The sequence below is a fragment of the Propithecus coquereli genome, unplaced genomic scaffold, assembly GCF_000956105.1.
Source record: "Propithecus coquereli isolate 6110/MARCELLA unplaced genomic scaffold, Pcoq_1.0 Scaffold73, whole genome shotgun sequence".
Classification (NCBI taxonomy): Eukaryota; Metazoa; Chordata; class Mammalia; order Primates; family Indriidae; genus Propithecus; species Propithecus coquereli.
In genome coordinates this window covers 1,867,468-1,885,126 of record NW_012153396.1, presented here as the reverse complement: position 1 = coordinate 1,885,126, position 17,659 = coordinate 1,867,468, and the positions used below count along the sequence as shown (strand labels likewise).

The window sequence follows — 17,659 nt, the reverse complement described above, 5'->3', positions numbered from 1 at the left end:
TGGGTTTGAATCTCAGCTACAACTACTAGTAAAAACATTAAAATAGAGGGCATTTTTTTCTTCATACAATTTTTTATTGAAATATAATTCATACACCATAACATCACCTTTTTAAAGTGTATAATTCAGTAGTTCTTCCTTTCCAGTCTGGATAGCTCTTATTTCTTTTTCTGCCTTGGCAGACATTTTTAGGAACTATCTTGGTTCTTTAGGGAAGAGGGAGAAAACAGGTGGCCACTGGACATTGGGAATTTTATTTCTGTGCTCTTCTCCATTATTATCTTAAACTATTTTTTGTGCTTTTCTCCCATGATTAAATCTTGATTCCTAAACAGAACCTTAACTTCTTTATACCTTCCCATATAAAACATGTCAAAAACAAAGTTTGTCACTTTGTCTCCTGGGAGCCCTTATTCTACAATTCACCCTTTCAGGAAGGCTCAACAGTTATTTGCTCTCTCAATCTTGAATCCAACTGAATATGTTGATCAGCGCTGTTCCTGCTCTATGATGTCTCCTCTTTCCTCTTCCTTTCTGGAACTTTTGCAGATAGGAATAAGAAAACTGCCCCAGGATGAAATAACATATATGCAAAATACAGATTTCCTGGAGGAAGCATAGGAAAGTGTATTTAATGAGAGGGAGCACAGCCACTTGTGAAATAGGAGGAAATAAATTAGAAAAGAGCATATAGTAAGGATAAATTGTTTAAATTGAATGCCAATTAATCAAAACAAAGCAGAGACTTGGAAGGAACAGTACTTTATAGGACAACTAAACAAAGTATTCTAGCCTGGACATTTTAAACAAAACTAAGAGGGAAAGGGGCTCATAGTAGAAAGCCACATATTGAGAAGAAAATGTCACCATCAACTTAAATTGCTAATATTATTTTTAATTATTATTGATTTTGAACACTCAGAATTACTCTGAGAGTCATGCTTCTTGTTCAATGTGAGGGCAACTTTAAATTAGAAAGCAAGGTGGACTGGCAGTGCTGGCCCTGGAGAGCTCTTAGAAGCTAGGTATTGGTCACAGTGGCTTCTGCTTGAATGTAAATCTGCTCTCTCTCTTTTCCACAAGAGGATTCTCAGATAAAGTCGTAAAAAGTAAAAGTAAAAAACAAGCCAGAACAAAAAATCACCCTGCAATCTTGAAGCTCTCTCTGCTCTAGGAATGAGGTTTGCCTTTCTTCCTACTGTTGTGCATCAGCATTCTCAGAGAGTCTTTTTATTCCCTGGAGACAACTATATTGCAGAAGCAGGAATGAGCTGAACTGCCCAGCCTGGGTTGGAAGCTAAGGATCTGCCTTTCCAAGGAGTGCTTCTCCTGCTGCTCTTTTCCTCTCCCAGTGTCTCTATCTTGGGTCCATGTGACTGACCATGTGAAACACGAGAGACCTGGCACTTCTCCAAGGCCGAGGTGCTGGCTGGTGGTGGTGTTTGCTTTAGTGGCAGATTCTTGGCTTCCTGCGGTCCTGTGTTTAACCTAAAGTTACCCTTAGGAAGGGCAGGGCGGGTTACCGGGCTATATGAGTCAACCATTGTAACTTCTACTTTGTTTGTACTCTTAAAGGTACAGGGCAGAGGTAGGGTGGACCATAGAGGTAAATCCCAGGAGACTTTGTGTCACAGCGAAAAAACTCCCAGACCCAGTGCTATCAGATTCACTTCACTTTTATTATGAACAAATACAATCTCAGATCAGTACAACTAGCTTCAGAGTTGATATTAATAGAAATTATTCCAAAATTATTCTTAGGTCACAAATAACTACTATCCCACATGAAAAGGGAAAAAATCCCACTCAATCAAGGAAAAGGTATCCTGTGTGTTTCCATGGCAATGAGCTTATGTGTTCTTAAATTGTGTCTGGCTAGTTATGCACCACTTATCCGTTGGATTCATTCAATCTCTCAGAGAACCGCATAGACTAATGATAGCATCCAGGACACATGGACACATTAAGTTCATGGTGGACGCTACTATTATACCTCTGCTGAAAGATCGCAAAATGCTTTGTAGAAAGCATTAGTCATGCCTCAAAACTGCCCTTTGAGGTAGGTCAGTATTATTATTCCCATTTTAACAGAAGGAAAACTGAGGCACATTATAGTTAAGTGACTTGCCCAGGGTCACATAGCAAGTCAGTGGCACAGTGGTAGGAGAGGCCCTGGCCTTAACCATCAGCGTGACATTTGCCACCTTGCTTTCTTAACCTTTCACGCTGACCTGTTTAAGCTACACTTACAGAGAATACACTCAAGATACTAGCAAATCAAGGAGAAAAATTTCCCTTTAAATGCTACAACCATCTTTTAATCTAAAAAAAAATATATAAACCAAATACATTGCAATTACTTCCACCCTCCATCAAATGTGGGCACTTAATAAAAGCAGCCCGAAGTGAAGTTTCCAAAATGAAGCCCAGAAGGAAATCCTGCAAATCGCTCTACTGATAATTCTCTAGCCAGACCCCTTTTCTACCAACCACTTCTGGTTTGCACCTGGCTCTCAGGTGCAAAGGGCCTCCACAGAGGGAGTGAGGGTGGCTCATATGCAACAATGATTAGAAAAGATGTAAGGCAACCAAATAAGTTGTCGGCACACCCAAAGCAAGCAAGGACTTAGAAATTTGGACTCTTGATCAGATCTGATTTTCCCATTAATGCATCACTTGAATAAGCTTCTGAATGTTGAAAATAGTGTTCCTTTCGCAGCAGACACACCCCCACCTACACACCCACACACCCACTGAGGCCCTCTGCCTGAGGTCTCCACCCAGCCTTGTGTGGGGTCATAGTATGGATCAGATCCAGGGAACACGATTACAATAGAAGGAAGTGAAAGCTGTTTTTATTGTTCATATATTATCAAGCAGGCATCTGATGACCTGTGGAATTAAAAGAACCCAACAGACATTTCCAAGGGGTAGGTGCGCAGGTCAGCAGATCTAAACTACAGTGATCTGCCATTAGATTCTTTCCTACTGAGATGAACAGCTCAAAAACGAGGATGCCTTTAGCCCAGGCTAACCCCTGTAGCCTCTATTGAATCAACACGGGAAGAAAGACCCTCCTCCCTTCCACCACTGGGGGCTCAACAGTGGGCGGAGCATCTGGTATTGTACATTTCCAATCTCATTAGAGCAAAGCCAGACTGAGGTACAGGGACAAGGCTAGTCCAAGTTTCTCAAAACATGGATGTTCTGTTTTTTTCCAGACTTCTACTATACTATTGTCTGCCCTAGGCTGTGTTGTAGGGAATGCTGGTTAGTTTGCTGAACAGAGACCATTCAGCAAAGTACATGGCATCTCAGATCCCAAGTCTCGGCCAAAGCTTTGCAACATACCCTGACTTCAGGGAACAGGGCCTCCTTTCGAAGTGAGGCACTTGGGTACTTGCCCTTGTTTCTTGTGCTTCCCAGGGAGGACTAGGTTTCCTCCTATTTCTACAAGCATTATACTGTCCTCTGGGAGCACTGACTCAGGTGGGGCAGCCTTACTGAGCAAGCAGGGAGCATTCAGCATGCTTTCTGGTTCTGATCCAGGCAGAGGGAACTGAAAACAAACCCTCTTTGCTCCATGGCTAGCTCACTGGCACAACACAAGCATTTGGCTTGGCCATGCCTCGTGAGAGAGCCTCTCTGAGTCAGGGATGTTGCTGGGAGGGTTTTGCCAGCCTTCTCTTGAGCCATCAGAGTGGTAGGAGAGCACAGGGGTTAGGTGGAGACACTCTGGAAGCCACATGAAAGTGGCAGCTAGCACTACTTTCTAAAGAGAAGCAGTGGTTCAGTGACCCTGAGCATTCTGTCTGCAGGAGAGGGAGCTGCCTGGACAGCAAGTTGTCACTGCCTCTGAATTCACATGAAGGAGGCTGCCTGTCCAGAGAAAGAAGAAAATGTCACAGGAGAGAGAACTGGTAGGAGAAAAGGGACAGATGGGATAGATCTGGCATCAAGAATCAGGGTAGTGAAGAGATTCCTAACCTTGCCCCCTAGGCAGCCCTATGCTTTAGGCTAGATGTTAACAGAGGAACAGAAGGGCACAACGTTGTGGGGAGAAGCCTTCTAGTTTTTACTCATTCCAAGGAGAAATTGGAACTAATGAATGAACCTAACATCTAGTTTGTTTTATTAAGATACCCAAGAACTTACTCAGTAACCTCCTGGATCCCCGGTGATGTGTTGTTCTCAGAGTCCTTCCTTTGTAAAGTTACCTTTTAGGAACTGCCTACAGACTTGCCCTCAATCTATCTATCCCCTGTCCAGCAGTGGGGGTGGGGGCTGGGGGGCGCGTTAATAGACAACGCGGCTAATTCCTCCTCTCCGAGTTCCTTCAAACATCCCTCTTTCAGAGCAAAATACTCTTAAGTGAAATATTTTAATGTTCTAAGCAAAGTATTCATGTATATATATGTCTATGTTTGGCGTAACTCCACCTCTGAAAATCCTTCCTTGTTCGGATGTTTGGAAATGCCACAACCTCTTATTACTGTGAGGGGAGCAACCCATATCCCGAAGATGGCAGAGCAGAAAGATGCAAGAATTGTGATGAGCAGCTCATGGAATCCTCAAATTCTACAAAGCTGCTGTATTCACCAATCGTGGAAACGCCCAACCTCAAGACTTCTTGATATGTCAACCAAGAAATCTCCTTGTGATTAAAGAAAAAAAATCCTTCCCAGCAGAGAAACTAAATGCTTCGTCTTTACCCTCAGCCTAAACTATATCGAGACATTGAGATTTGTTCTTGTGTTTTAGCATTGCCAAGCTCCACACCATTCGCTGCTCAATCAGGACAGAAAGGAAGCATGCTGCGTGGTGGGGCTTGGAGGCCTTGCTAGGTGGACAATGGCATGTCTAACCATGGCAAGAGCTTCCTCTTGCCTTATTTTCCCACCTCGTCCCCATAGTTCCTTACCAATCACACTGTGCATGCTAACTGTCTCCCTTGACAATTCACCTGCTTTAAAAGCTTTGTGCCAAATGAAGTTCTTTTTCCATTCCATCTAGCTAAAGCCTGGGCTGAAGATAATGAACAGAGAACTGCCCAGAAGATTTTGTTGTGTCTCCAGCTTGAGCTACCTACCTTAAAGCTCACAGCAGCTCAAGGAAAGAGAATTATCTGGGGCAGAGACCATTAGTTTAAGACTATGGAAAGGTTGTATAAGCTTTGGAAGCTGGACACTGACCAATGACTGACCAGCTGCTTGCCTGGGAGGCAATGAGGGAGAAGAGAAAGGAAGGTGATAGGAACAAAGGAAAGAGGACAATGGGACTAGAGGAGAGAGAATATAAAAGAAGAAATAAGAATATCAGCTTAGTATCATAAAGGCAGAGTTGTTGGCTTTCAATATTTTTGCATTTAAAAGAATACTGTACTGGAATGGGTTAACATCATCATCTTTAGCAACCTGGTAGCATTATTCAGTAGTTAATAAACAGAACATTAAACCTCTGCCTAGCTGGCTTTTGGAAAAGGAACCTGAGGGACCCAAAACTCAGCCACTCTTGAAGCTTTCATCTCCAGTTCTTTTAATCCTGGCCAAGATGGTGGCCTTGGATACTTTCTTCCGGTCATAGGCCAGGCCGAGGGCAGCCATGCAATCGATGAAGAAGGTGGTTATGTTGATGTGCCAGCGGTACTCGCTGGTGGAGTAGTCATGGGGGAAGGTGTGGTGGTAGTTGTGGAAGCCCTCGCCTGGAACAAAAGCAAGGAGAGAGTTATGGAGCAAGAGCAACAGTGATTGCCGTCTTCCTAATCTATGCACACTGGTTACTTAGCAGGGCACCTCAAACCTAGGAGAAACTTGATGCTATTGAATCAATGGCTGAATCCAGTGTCTTTCACTCTGAACCAAATAGATCTCCTCAGAGGCATCTTAAGAAATGACTGCAGAGAACCTGGTCACCCATTGCATCTGGGAGCCTTGTGGAAGGAGAACTGACAGTTTCTCTCAAAGGATATAATAATTAGAGGGAAGCTGCTACTGTCGGGAATGGGTCTTAGATTGGAACATTCTAGAGCTTGCCTAAATATTAGCCCTAGACTCTCAAGGCTCTGCGTGTATTTGTGTGTGTTTGTGCAGGGAGGGGAGAGCCCAGAATGCAAAATGTTCTACCTCAAAGGGTAAGAGGTTTCTACAGAGTGGGTGCAGCAGCCCAAAGTCAAAAGAAGAGGCCTAGCCCAGGGGCCAGAATGTCTCAGGCCACTGCAGTTCAGAATGGGCTGCTCTGCCTTCTAATTCTTTGAGCTTTGACCCTGGTGTGGGGGCAGTGCTCATAAAACAGAAGCTCTCCGAAGGAAAAGAATCAAAATGCTTAGATATTCCCTCTAACCTCCAAGATTCTGAGGACTCTTGGGACGAGCACTTCACTTTGCTGGAGAGAAGAAAACAAAGAAATTCTGGATTTAGGACAATTTGTGTAATGTGTAAAGCTTTGGAAACTCTACAGATAGAGAGTTTGCCAACTCTTGGCTGGACTCTTCTTTCTGAATGGCATCCAAAAATAATATTGACCCAAATCAGGCCGGAATAAAGAATACTAATAAAAGAGCTTGTTGGGCCCTTTATAGATAAAAATAACCCCAGATAGGGTAGTATTGATATTAATGACAAGCAAGTGAAGGAAGTACTGCAGAGTAAATGACACCATCCAGGGCACTTCAAGGTTATGTCCCCCATCTCTGTGACACTTCACCATCCAAGGTGCGAACTGAGTAGGAGGGTGGGATAACAACAAGGCAAAAGGCACTGATGGAGGACTATTAATCTCACAAATGGTTTTGCAGCTAGGCTCTGTGGTAAGCACTAGCCAAGCCTATATTTACCAGATTTAAAGTGGCATCAGACACACGGATAGATGCAGAGGGAAAAAAAGAGGAGGAGGGTCAATGGGTGGAAAGAGGACAAGACTTTGCCCTGGAGCAGCAAGGGACAGCCCAAGAAAGACACAGGGAGAAGGTGAGCTTTGGCAGAGAGAAGATGAGCTTATGACTATGGGGGAGGTAATTTAAGAAGCGAAATGATTAGAGTGGCAGGAAACAGAGCAGGAGGAGAACAAAGGGCAAGATGATAAGGGAGGAAGTCAGCAGGCACGGAGGAGTGGAGGATAACTGGGACAAGTCAGGTACTAGCAGCCACTCTGAATGGGTGGCCATAAAGAGGCTGGAGTTGGGAAGCCCACTTTAGATCCACTTGTGATACAGGACACATCTCATGCCAGAAAACTCCATTGTTGTGAAAATCTCAGATTTACACAGTGCACGTGATTTATTTCAATCATGGGTCAAAGTAAGAACATGTACAATGGTAGAAGGTGCCTGAAAGGAGCGGGGAGAGGCACAAAAGTTAAAAAGAGAGGGAAAAAATGCTTTTCATAAAGATAGTAAAGATTGTCAGGATTGAGAATATAAAGGAAGATTTTAAGGAGGAAAAAAAAGAGTGTTAGGTAATGACATGCATAGGCGTGTGGAGCAGTGTGGTTGCCTAGGTGTTAGGGCATGGCCACTAGCACTGAACATTAGTGCAGAGTACAGGCCACTGGGTCCACTTAAAATAAAGCCACTTGAGGCCATTGTCAAAGTTTATATTCAGTTGGAAAGAGGGACAGAAAAAAAAATGGAAACAGATGGTAGAACACCATTGTCTTAGACTCTGGTAATTGGGGCTGCAATTATAGAGAGAAATAAATTCAGGAATAGTCAACATTAGATCAGTGAGCAGGAACTTGTGATCAAACTAATTACTTTATCAGGCTATTCCCTAAACTGTGTCGGGGGAAGGGATCTTTCTAGCACAGAACAGAAGTAGAAGAGATAAAACTAAAGGACAAGAGGCAAGGTGGTAGGTAGTGGTAAACAGCCGCCAGCACCAGTGGCTTTGGTGCCCTTCATATTGACATCCCCAAACAGCGAGGCATGACACACACTTAAGAGTATGGCATACCTGAATATAGTGGGGAGATAAAAATTAGTGTGGCAATACTTAAGTTTATTGAAGTAAATTATAATTATTTATTCTACATTTTATATAGCATACTAGGATTACTGGCCACTCAGATGACCCTATTGTTCTATTTATGCATTTTCTGCCCCAAGCAAGACAGCAGTGCAGCCCAGGTGACCGGGAAAAGGAAAAGTCAGAGGGGCTTATCATATACAGCCTTGGGAGATTGTTTTGGAAGTGGGAATTAAAAGCAGTGTTATTTTTTTCCCCAAAACTTGTTGCCTGACTCTCATACAAAGGTTTTCCAATATATTGCCCCTAATTTTATAGTGGAAAAACTGAGATGCAGAGTGGTCATAAAAACAGGTTAATCTGGTTTTTCTGGCTCCTAGCCTCATACCCAAGTCAGCAGACCACTAGATGTGGTCCTGCTGTGGACGGACAACTTACCCACAGCTCCCAGGGACACCAGGATATTTTCCCGGGGGTTAATGTTCTTGTCATAAGGGCGATATCCGTAGAGGTGGGCGGCGCTGTTCACCAGCCAGGTGGCATTGAGTACTACACTGTAACGCAGGAACGTGGCAACGAAAGTGCTGTGCAGAAAGGTTTCGCCCCAGAAATACCAGGGCACCCATGTGGGCAGGAGGAAGCACATAAACACAACGGCGGGCTTGTAGTACCTGCATGGGGGGCCAGACATCGAGTCAGTGGACAGAGGGCTCTTACACCTACCTGCGCTTCCACTCACGCTGGGTTGGGCTGTCTCCATCCCCCTCTGTTCTGAGTACAGCATGGCAGAAAACGGCAAGAGGGAAATCTTTTGATGATATCATGTTATTATCTCACTTTTTAGGTGAGACAACGAGGAGGGATTAAATGACTTTTCTAGAATGACATCACTGGGCACCAGTGGAGCAAGGACTGAATGCTTGTCTCCTGCCTCTAAGGCCATCACTGTTTTTCACTAGTGCATAATGCCGGGTGGTAACATAGGTGAGGTCCAAATTACAAACAAAGAGAGTTCTCCAGCCTAGGCTGTTTTTCCTTTCTGCTTTGGAGCTCCTTTCTCTTTCTCATCAGCACTCTTGTGCAGTCTCTGTTTAGTGTTATGCCTCCATTTTCTGCTCGCCACTCTCTAATTCTTTGCTCCTCTTTTCCTGCAGAGAGGCACACTGAGTTGTCCTTGATTACTGGCAGGTGTCTGTCCTTCTGGAGGCCCTTTCTCAATCTTCATTCTCAATGCAGACCAGGCCATTGACATGCCAAGGGAGTGATTCCCTATGTCCCTTCAGCAGTCAAGTCTTGACTTTTTTGTAACTGATATTCCTTCCCTGTATCTTGCTCCTTTCCATTCCTGCAACTTCTCCCCTAGCATGGATCCTCATTACCTCCTAACCTGTGTCCCTGCCCCTCATCTCTTTGGCTCAATGGTTTCTTTCACCTGTCTGGAGAACAGCCTTTTTAAAGCATTGCCACATTGCTGCTCAAAAAACATAATGGTTTACTTTTTTTTTTTTGAAGACAGAGTCTCGCTCTGTTGCCCAGGCTATTGGGCAACAGAGTATCAGCTTAGGGTATCAGCCTAGCTCACAGCAACCTCAAACTCCTGGGTTTAAAGCAATCCTTCTGCCTCAGGCTCCTGAGTTGCTGGGACTACAGGCATGTGCCACCATGCCCGGCTAATTTTTTTCTATATGTTTTTTTTTAGTTGTCCAGCTAATTTCTTTCTTTTTTTTTTTTTTTTTAGTAGAGATGAGGTCTCACTCTTGCTTAGGCTGGTCTCGATCTCCTGACCTCGAGTGATCCTCCTGCCTCGGCCTCCCAGAGTGTTAGGATTACAGGCATGAGCCACTGCACCCGGCCCATAATGGTTTCCTATCGCCTATTGAATTAAATCCTAAATCTGCTTTTAGGACTCTACAAGAACAGCATCAGTCTCTCTTTCCAGTCTCACTTCCTCCCCCACTCTATACTTCAAGCAAAATGACTCTTTTCCTGGAACATGCTTTATGCTTTAGCTCATTCTGTTCTTTCTGTTTGCACTGTCCCTCCCCACACATACTTGTGAAAATCTCTATCCATTGGTGAATTCCAGTGCCACATTTTTCATAAACACTGAGCACTTCCCACTGAGCAATCTCCCTTCCCCTTGAACAGAAAATATTCTGCCTATATCAGGGTTATTTGGGTACTTGGCTTATAACTTCCACCCTCCAATAGGCTACAAACTCCTTGAAGGTAAGAACTAGGCTATGTTCATCTTTGTATCCATGACTGTCCCAAGTCAATAAATATTTGTTGAATTTAATTGGTTTAACTAAGATAGCTCAGAGAGAAAGAAACAGGGCAATAGTCTATGACTGTGGGCAGGTGGGATGTTAAAAATTGGGGTTTTAAATTATGATTTTAAACATGCAAACCCAGTAAATTTCTCAGCTTATATTTTATAAGTACTAAGAGAAAAAAAGGAGTCCCCAGACACCAGGTGCCAGGACCGTATCCCCAAGTCTATCATCGCTTCACTTACTTCCTCTGGAACATCACCAATTTGTCGGCTCTTAGGTCAGACAAGTCCAGCGTACCGCCCTTCTTCATGACGGCTGGGTGTTTGCGCACAAGCAGCCAACCCACGTGAGAGAAGAAAAAGCCACGTCGGGAATTATGAGGATCAGCATTTGTTTCTGCAAACTTGTGGTGGGCTCGGTGATCGCGGGCCCATTCGAAAACATCATTCTGGAGGGACAGAGAAGAGGAATACAGGCCTGAGGAGAGACACCCTCTTAGGAGAATTCCAAAGAATTGGAATGTCTTCAAGAGCCCACAGCTTTCCACTAAACCTCATGAAATACCCAGGAATCCAAAGGGGTTGCCTCCCCTCTTCTCCCAGCTTACCACTAAAGCTTGAGTAGAAAAGCAACTTCAGGTCCCAGGGCCACATGAACAGGACTGCTGCCGCTTGTTATATGTGGGTAGAATGCAGGTAAACCACATGGAGCTCAGATAGTTTCATTACGCAAGAACATTGCAACTCTTCAAGCAAGGGATGTTGGAAAAGGTCTACACAGGGTGTCTGATCTGGGGCATGGAGACTATCAGGCAAGCAGCCCTGTGTCCTAGGGTCCTGGGCAGTGGATAGGCTGCGGGAGCTCCATCCTGATGCCTTGGCACGAGGCAACTCACATAATCCCACAAGGCCAGGCATGTAACTCATGGTCAGGGCCACATTTCCAAATGACCCTTGGGCTTCCCTGTGACTCTTTCCATCCCCTAAAGAATATACCAATATTTCTCTTCCTCTTTGCCCCACAGGGACATCAGGAGCCTTCAAGGCATAAATTGTTACAGCAGAGATTATGCAAATGTGGGAAGTACCTGGGATATTGCCTAATATGACTAATTTGGTTTCCTTTCTTCCTCTGGCTCCAAGCTAAGCCTCACATCACATGCTATCCTTTGCCTTGCTACAGTAATAGCTGTGAGAGTTCCCTTTCTCCAACTCCCTTCATTCTGTCTCCACTTTAATTTTTTGCCTGAACAAATCTCAATATTTGATTTTGCCAGCATGGCAGCCTCAGATAGGACCACAGTGTTGGGCTGGTCTATCTAACCTCTCAGTGACTCGGTTTTCTCATCTGTAAAATGGGGATAATAATAGTACCAATCTCCTAAGATTGTTGTGAGGATTTTATGGATTAATCTACATCAGGTGCTTAGTATGGTGCCAGGCAACTAGTCAGTGCTATGAAAGTGTTTGTTCTTATTATCTGAAAACAACAGAATTCATGAGTCTGTGAAACATCAGCTTCACTCTCATTGTGGTGGAGTCCTGAGATATTCACCTTAAATAGTGAATTTATTGTCCAAAGTCTGCCCAGGAAACCAGGGTCAGTCCCTGGCTTATGTGCCATCACTCTTTATGATGAGGGACAACAGCCAGATGGTGTCATAACACAGGGATCTTAGTATCAAAAATAATCCTGCATACCATGACTATTTCCTATTTACTCCTCATTTCCCTTTTCCAGAAGTCTCCTCAGCTTTATAGACTTAAGAATTGAGTCTGCACTTGAGGTGACCACAGGAGAGAGCAAGCAAAGGGAAGTGGCTGTGCAGGTGTGGCTTCTCTCTGAGTACCGATCCCCTCCGTTCTGCCCCCAGATCATCCAGAGGGTGGAGAAAAATGAGCCCAGCAGAGCCTCTTACCTGGAACGCCATGGTGTTGGCAATGATCAGGAAGAGCCGCAGGGGCAGCCGGGCTTTGTAACTTCGGTGGCTCCATAGGCGATGGGCTCCTGCTGTTATGCCCAGAGCACTGATGAAATAGTAGAATAATCCTGCCAGGAGAAGACGACAGCAGGGGAGTCACCAACCCGTGTGAGCGCCATCTGGGGAAGCATGTCGGGCATAGTCTCCTGATGCCAGAGGCTATGTCTTCTGTAGGTTTCGGGTGAGGATCTGCTTTACCCTGATCTCTAGGGATACCTTGGTCTCCTGGATTTTACCACTTGAAAAATACCATTACCTCCCAGCCTCTCAACCTAGGAATTGAGATAAGCTAAGGAGCCCCATGAACTAACGAGTCAGAAAGGCAGGAGAGAGAATAAGGCTCTTACCATTCAGCCACTTGCCATTCTCAGTCTGCAGGGGTGTTTTCCCAGGACCTGTTACCTTTGACCATTAGCTAATTTTCGCTAAGGTTTTAAGAGCTACAAACTACTCTTTCAGAGCTTAGGGTCCCTAAACAAAGGTGTTATAACAGCCAATAAAATCTGGGCACTGACCAATTTGAGGAGCCCTGGGTTGTAGAGGGGACTCAGAGTTATGGCTCTTTACTAACTGGCACAAAAGTATTTTGATATTTTAGGCAGCAGTACAGACATATCAGGAAAAAATCAGCCCTGCACATAAGTCATATTTGCACAGTGTCTTAAGCTTTACTAACGATTTTAATATTCTTGAATTCACTGGATACTTTAAATGGGGTAGGTGGTACTAACTAATAGCCTCACTTTGCAGTTGAAGAAATAGACTCTCAGAGAGGTTAAGCATTTATCTTGGCTAGGTCACATGGCCAGTAAGAAATGGAGCCACGGTTTGAAGCTAGGTTTTCTGTCAATAAGCAGTTCATGTCCCAGCTATATCTTCCACCTCCCCAACATATATGCACAGTTCCTGTGTCTCTCAGCCCATAATCTCACTAGGAAATGCTAATTCTAGACAATGGTGGGATATGTTTGAAGCCATCAGTGCCGCACCCCAACATTTTTCTGCCTCACTTTCTTGAACCCCTGCAGGCTCAGGAGGTGCCAGATATAATCTCTAACTGGGAAGCCATTTTCTGGGTGTACCCATCTCTTCCTCTGTCCCCGTAGCTCTAGCAGGCAGGGGCTGAGGCCTTGGTACAAATTGTTAACAATGTTTCATTCCTAGGGAAACAGTTAGAAACAATGGATCCTCAGTGGCCAGAGAACTTAGTTGCAGTTGGAGACACCACACATTGTACAAATTGTCCTGTGTTCTTTTGTAGCCACAGACAGCAGTTTCCTAAACAGCCTCCTCTTTTCCCCTACCCTACCTCCTTCACCCTATCCTGTTCCTCCTACAGGATCTCCAGGGGAAGCCACAGAGCCAGAGTCTGTCCCAAGGAAAGGAAAGTTCTATCCACATGCCTCAGAAAAGGAATTAAGGCTCCAGGTAACCTGCAGGACTCAAGCCAGGTGGTGATTGATATCTTCCCAGATACAGTATCTGACTGCATTTTACCTGGAAAAACACAGTTGGGGCAGAGCCCTCCAATCACCGAGGAGGAAGAAAAATGGCTTTGGGCATGAAAGCAGAAGCACTCAGGTAAGAACCAAGGAAGCTTCTGGGGTTATTTCATGCCACAGAATACCCTGGGGCAAGTTGACTCAGTAAGTATGTAAGAGCCCATATTAACAGGGAAATTGGGAAAACAACCCAGGCATTCTCCTGCCTTTTCTATAAATACCTCAAAGTCAAATAGAAGGGCTTAAGTCAATTGGAGATTCATTCCCACTCTGTTCCCCAGGAGAAGATTACCCAAATTGACGGTTACCTAACATCTCTTAGCTTTAGCCCTAAGAAAGAAAGTTGAAGGATTTTGCCCTCATTGCTGCCAGAGATTTCTCTTCAGCCCTATCTTAAGGGCTCTTCTGAGAGGCTCCACAAAGAAAGATATGAGGCTCTCAAAATTGCTCAGAGTCATAAGAAATGCTGAACTCACATCCAGTTGTTAATTTAACTTTGTCCTTAGGGATTAAAACAAGAAAAGGAAGTCAAGCCCCTAAACTCTGAAGGTGGCAAGAGAAGATGCCCAAGTTGAGACCTCTGACCTTCCTTCTCCCCAGCCTCCTTGTTCCATAAGACAGAAGAGTTGTGACATCCCTCTATCAAGATAGTTATTCCATCGGCCAAGCCATCCACCAAAAGGCCCAGGGCCAGGAGTAAAGTAAGTCACCATCTAGTCTCCCTGCCATGTTTCTCTGTCCAAAGGCACAGCACACACCCATGGGCAGGGCACCAAAAGGTAGGGCGCACAGACTTGGCTTTGGGATAGCATTCTGCTGCCTGTGCTAGTAGCCGAGGGTTCCCAAGCAGAGGCAGTCTGGTCAAACTCTGAACTGAAGGAGACCTACAGGGAGTGCTGGCACTGGAAGGGGCTTGCAGGGGACAAAACAGCTTGTGAAGGCTCCCTGCTTTGGGGAGAGGGGGTGCAGAGGGGTCTGCAGTCTCCCTGGGGAATCCCACCCCTACTCTTGATTTCTCATGCTGCAACTGAAGTTCTGCTGGGTTTTCAGAGGTGCTAGAGAATAGCTGTCTTCCTCTCCTCACAAATATAGGAGCTCTTCCTTGTCTACAGATGAACTGACTTTCCACACTGGCCTGCTCTTGCTATCTGCCTCTGCCACAGCTATGACACACAGGCAGCCTAAGGAATGTGACCTACCTAATCCTAAAAACGTAAAGCTGTTGCTCCTAGCTGGTATTTGGAAAAACGGATTCCTAGAGAGGGCTCTTCTCGGTTGTATTTCACTGTGACATCTGAAGGATTTCCCAAGACAAAGGTCAGATCTCACCACCTTTAGAAGACCGAAGGGGGCCTGAGGGAAATAGCTAAAACTCGGCCTACGAGTCCCTCCACATAACTACCAGCCAAGAGTGTAGCCCACACGAGATTGCTCTGGAAATCCTCAGTTTGTTTTCGAGAGAGAGAGTCCTGGCTCGCCACCCCTCAGAGAGAAGCAATGTGGGGCCCCTGGATCTGCAGAGCTCCCTCTGTCCCCTCCCAATACAGGCTGTGGTGGCAGAGGTGAAAATGCCTGCAGAGCTTATGTGTGCGTATGGGGGGCAGGGCCCTGCTATCAGCTCACACAGATGGATCCCTGAAAGAGCTGAGCTCAGGGGAGGTCAAGGACTAATGGGACTGTCTCCCTCATTACAGCAGCCTCAAGGCCAGTGCTGCTCAGGGCTCTCTTTTCTGGCAAGGAGGGATGGGCAGAAGCCAGAGAGGGCTGGTGTGAGAAGGTGCTGGGTCCTTGGCACTTTATGGCATCAGGAGAGAGGAGGCTGGAGCAGGCTGGATGGGGATGGAGCATAAAACATTTCATCCTAAGAACATTGTTGACTGGCATGAGCACACCCTGGAGACCTACATGGAGTAACAGAGCAACACACATGTGTAACCTGAGTTATACAGGAGCCTTCATCTTCCTCTGCAGCAAAGGAGCCTGGGCTAGCCAAGCAGCTTTGTGGATAACCACCTCTGTTCCTCCCTTTTCAATTAACTCTTCCTGAGCAGTTTGCCCCTTGCTCTATCTCATGAGGGCTCAACATATACCCTATTAAGCCTCTGATCTAGTGCCATGTTCCCATGCCTCCCAGGTAGGGGGCTTGATTCTTTGGCAGGGCTGGCACAGACAGCCAAGCAAATGACTCAAACAGAAGAGCTCCTTTAGGGAAAGCTGAGTCTCAGGCACAAATCTACACTTTGAAGCCCACAGCACATAGTCTCAGGGCTCCCTCCTCAAACCCCAGAGCTGACACTGCCCAGAATCCCAGCGCCCCTACACTCTGTCCCTGCTGTCAGCCTCTCAGGCTACCAAAGAGAAATGGCTGGGAGGGGCGGGTGCTCCATGTAAGATCCTACCTTATTGAGAGAGCAGTGAGAAACCTGGGGTACGGGGTTGGGAGGACAAGGAGTCTGCTTACCCCACAGCCAGGTGTACAATTTGCAGGTGGGGATCAATGTGATCCCATACAGGGCTCCCACGTGTAAAAGAAACATAAGGATGATGTTTCTCCAGACATATTCAACCTTGGGTCTTGGACCCTCCTCATCCTGGTAGGTTGGGTCATATATATCATCTTTAAAATCAGGGTGGATGTCTTCTTCCAAGTAGAGGGACGACTTCTCCAACTTGCCTCCTCCATTCTGCAGGACCCTGGAGGGAGGCGCTGTGATGGTGGTGGTGGTGGTGTAGGATCTAGAGATCTGGGAGGGGGAGGAAGTGGAGAGTCAGGAGAGAGGAGACACGTGGAGGCAACAGGAGCCACTTCACTCCCTAATCAAGCCCTGGGAAGGGCGGACAGTACAGGCACGGACACTGCTCCAATGCCCTGATTCACTGAGGGGAGGGTGGACCCGAGATGGAAGGAGAAGTCCCCAGAAACTGCGCGGATAGATTGGGGGGCAAACCTAAGGGAAAGGGGCAGTAGGAAGGAAGGTGAAACACTCGCAGCCTTACGGACACAAAGGAAACCGCACACATTGCAAAAGGTACTGGCACCGCCACATTTCTCCTTACTGCAAAGCTTAAGAAACAAAAGTTGCGGAATCAAGTCCTCCAACTGCTATCCACATTCTCAACAAATTGAAGGCAGTACAACTCCAAAAAGATGGCCAAGTCCTTCCCGAAGCTCTCAACTCTCTCCCCTACCAACCAGTCACCTAGAAGCCCAACCCGCGCCGGCGAACCCGCGGTGCAGGGGCCATCGCTTGGAAGCTCACCTCCTCTTGCAGCATGTGGGCCGGCATCTTGGATCTCGGATGCCGGGATCACTTTCCCAGGACTGAGGCTGCCGAGCGGAGTTCGGCACCGCGGGGACAGAGGGTGGACTTCTGCTCCGGAGCCCGCTAGTGCGCAGCGATCGGTGGCTCTGCGCCGTGCACGCCGGGTGGGTGTCCGGGCCCTACCCGCTGTGCGTGGATCTCCCCGAGCTGGGGATTTAAAGGCTAGAGCTGGCAGTGGGTGACTGTGTCCCGTATTTCCTCAGACGCCTTTTATCCGCTGCCAGCAAGGGGCAAAGTGCGCAGAGTTGGCTGGCCCAGGCAGCCCCGCGTGGAGGTGAGGGCGGGAGAGGGGAGGAGACAGAAAGCCCAGGCTTGCAGCGATGAGAGCCCGGGCGCCGGGATGCTGCGGACAACACCGCGCCGCCGCTGCCTCTGCCGCTGCCCCTGCCCCTGCCCCTGGGGAAATGCTAATGAGGCTTCTGTAAACTCTGGCGCGTCATTGGCCGAAGGGAATTTGGTGCCACCTCGTCCTGCCGTTGCCATTGGCTCGGCGCAATCTGCTGTTCCCTCTGCCGCGAGCTCCTCGCTCCCCCTCCCCTCGCTTTCTCCTCGGCTTCTCTTCCCCGGGCCGCCCTACGTGAGACGGAGCGGACGGGGTCTGGGATTGGGGGGTGGC

At 46.6% G+C, this 17,659-nt stretch overlaps 1 protein-coding gene and 1 pseudogene across 2 annotated transcripts; both read right to left on the bottom strand.

The window, feature by feature from the left end:
* Nucleotides 1-1,660: 1,660 nt before the first annotated feature.
* LOC105824324 lies at nucleotides 1,661-3,955 on the bottom strand (annotated as a pseudogene). Its single transcript, XR_001138198.1, has one exon. The product of XR_001138198.1 is annotated as an uncharacterized LOC105824324 (transcript).
* On the bottom strand, nucleotides 1,661-17,398 carry SCD (stearoyl-CoA desaturase (delta-9-desaturase)). Its single transcript, XM_012661736.1, has 6 exons — nucleotides 16,981-17,398; nucleotides 16,182-16,464; nucleotides 12,156-12,286; nucleotides 10,480-10,685; nucleotides 8,400-8,632; nucleotides 1,661-5,701 (listed from the first exon to the last, which is right to left on the bottom strand). Exons 1-6 carry the CDS (start codon nucleotides 17,005-17,007, stop codon nucleotides 5,502-5,504), a joined length of 1,080 nt encoding a protein of 359 aa, XP_012517190.1. The 5' UTR covers nucleotides 17,008-17,398; the 3' UTR covers nucleotides 1,661-5,501.
* Nucleotides 17,399-17,659: the final 261 nt, after the last annotated feature.

Coding starts and splice junctions, on each gene's coding strand:
- SCD (XM_012661736.1), bottom strand. CDS start 17,007: ATGCCGGCCCACATGCTGCAAGAGGAG. Junction 12,287..16,181: donor ATTGTACACCTGGCTGTGGG/GTAAGCAGACTC, acceptor TTCTCCTGGCAG/GATTATTCTACTATTTCATC. Junction 10,686..12,155: donor CCAACACCATGGCGTTCCAG/GTAAGAGGCTCT, acceptor CTGTCCCTCCAG/AATGATGTTTTCGAATGGGC.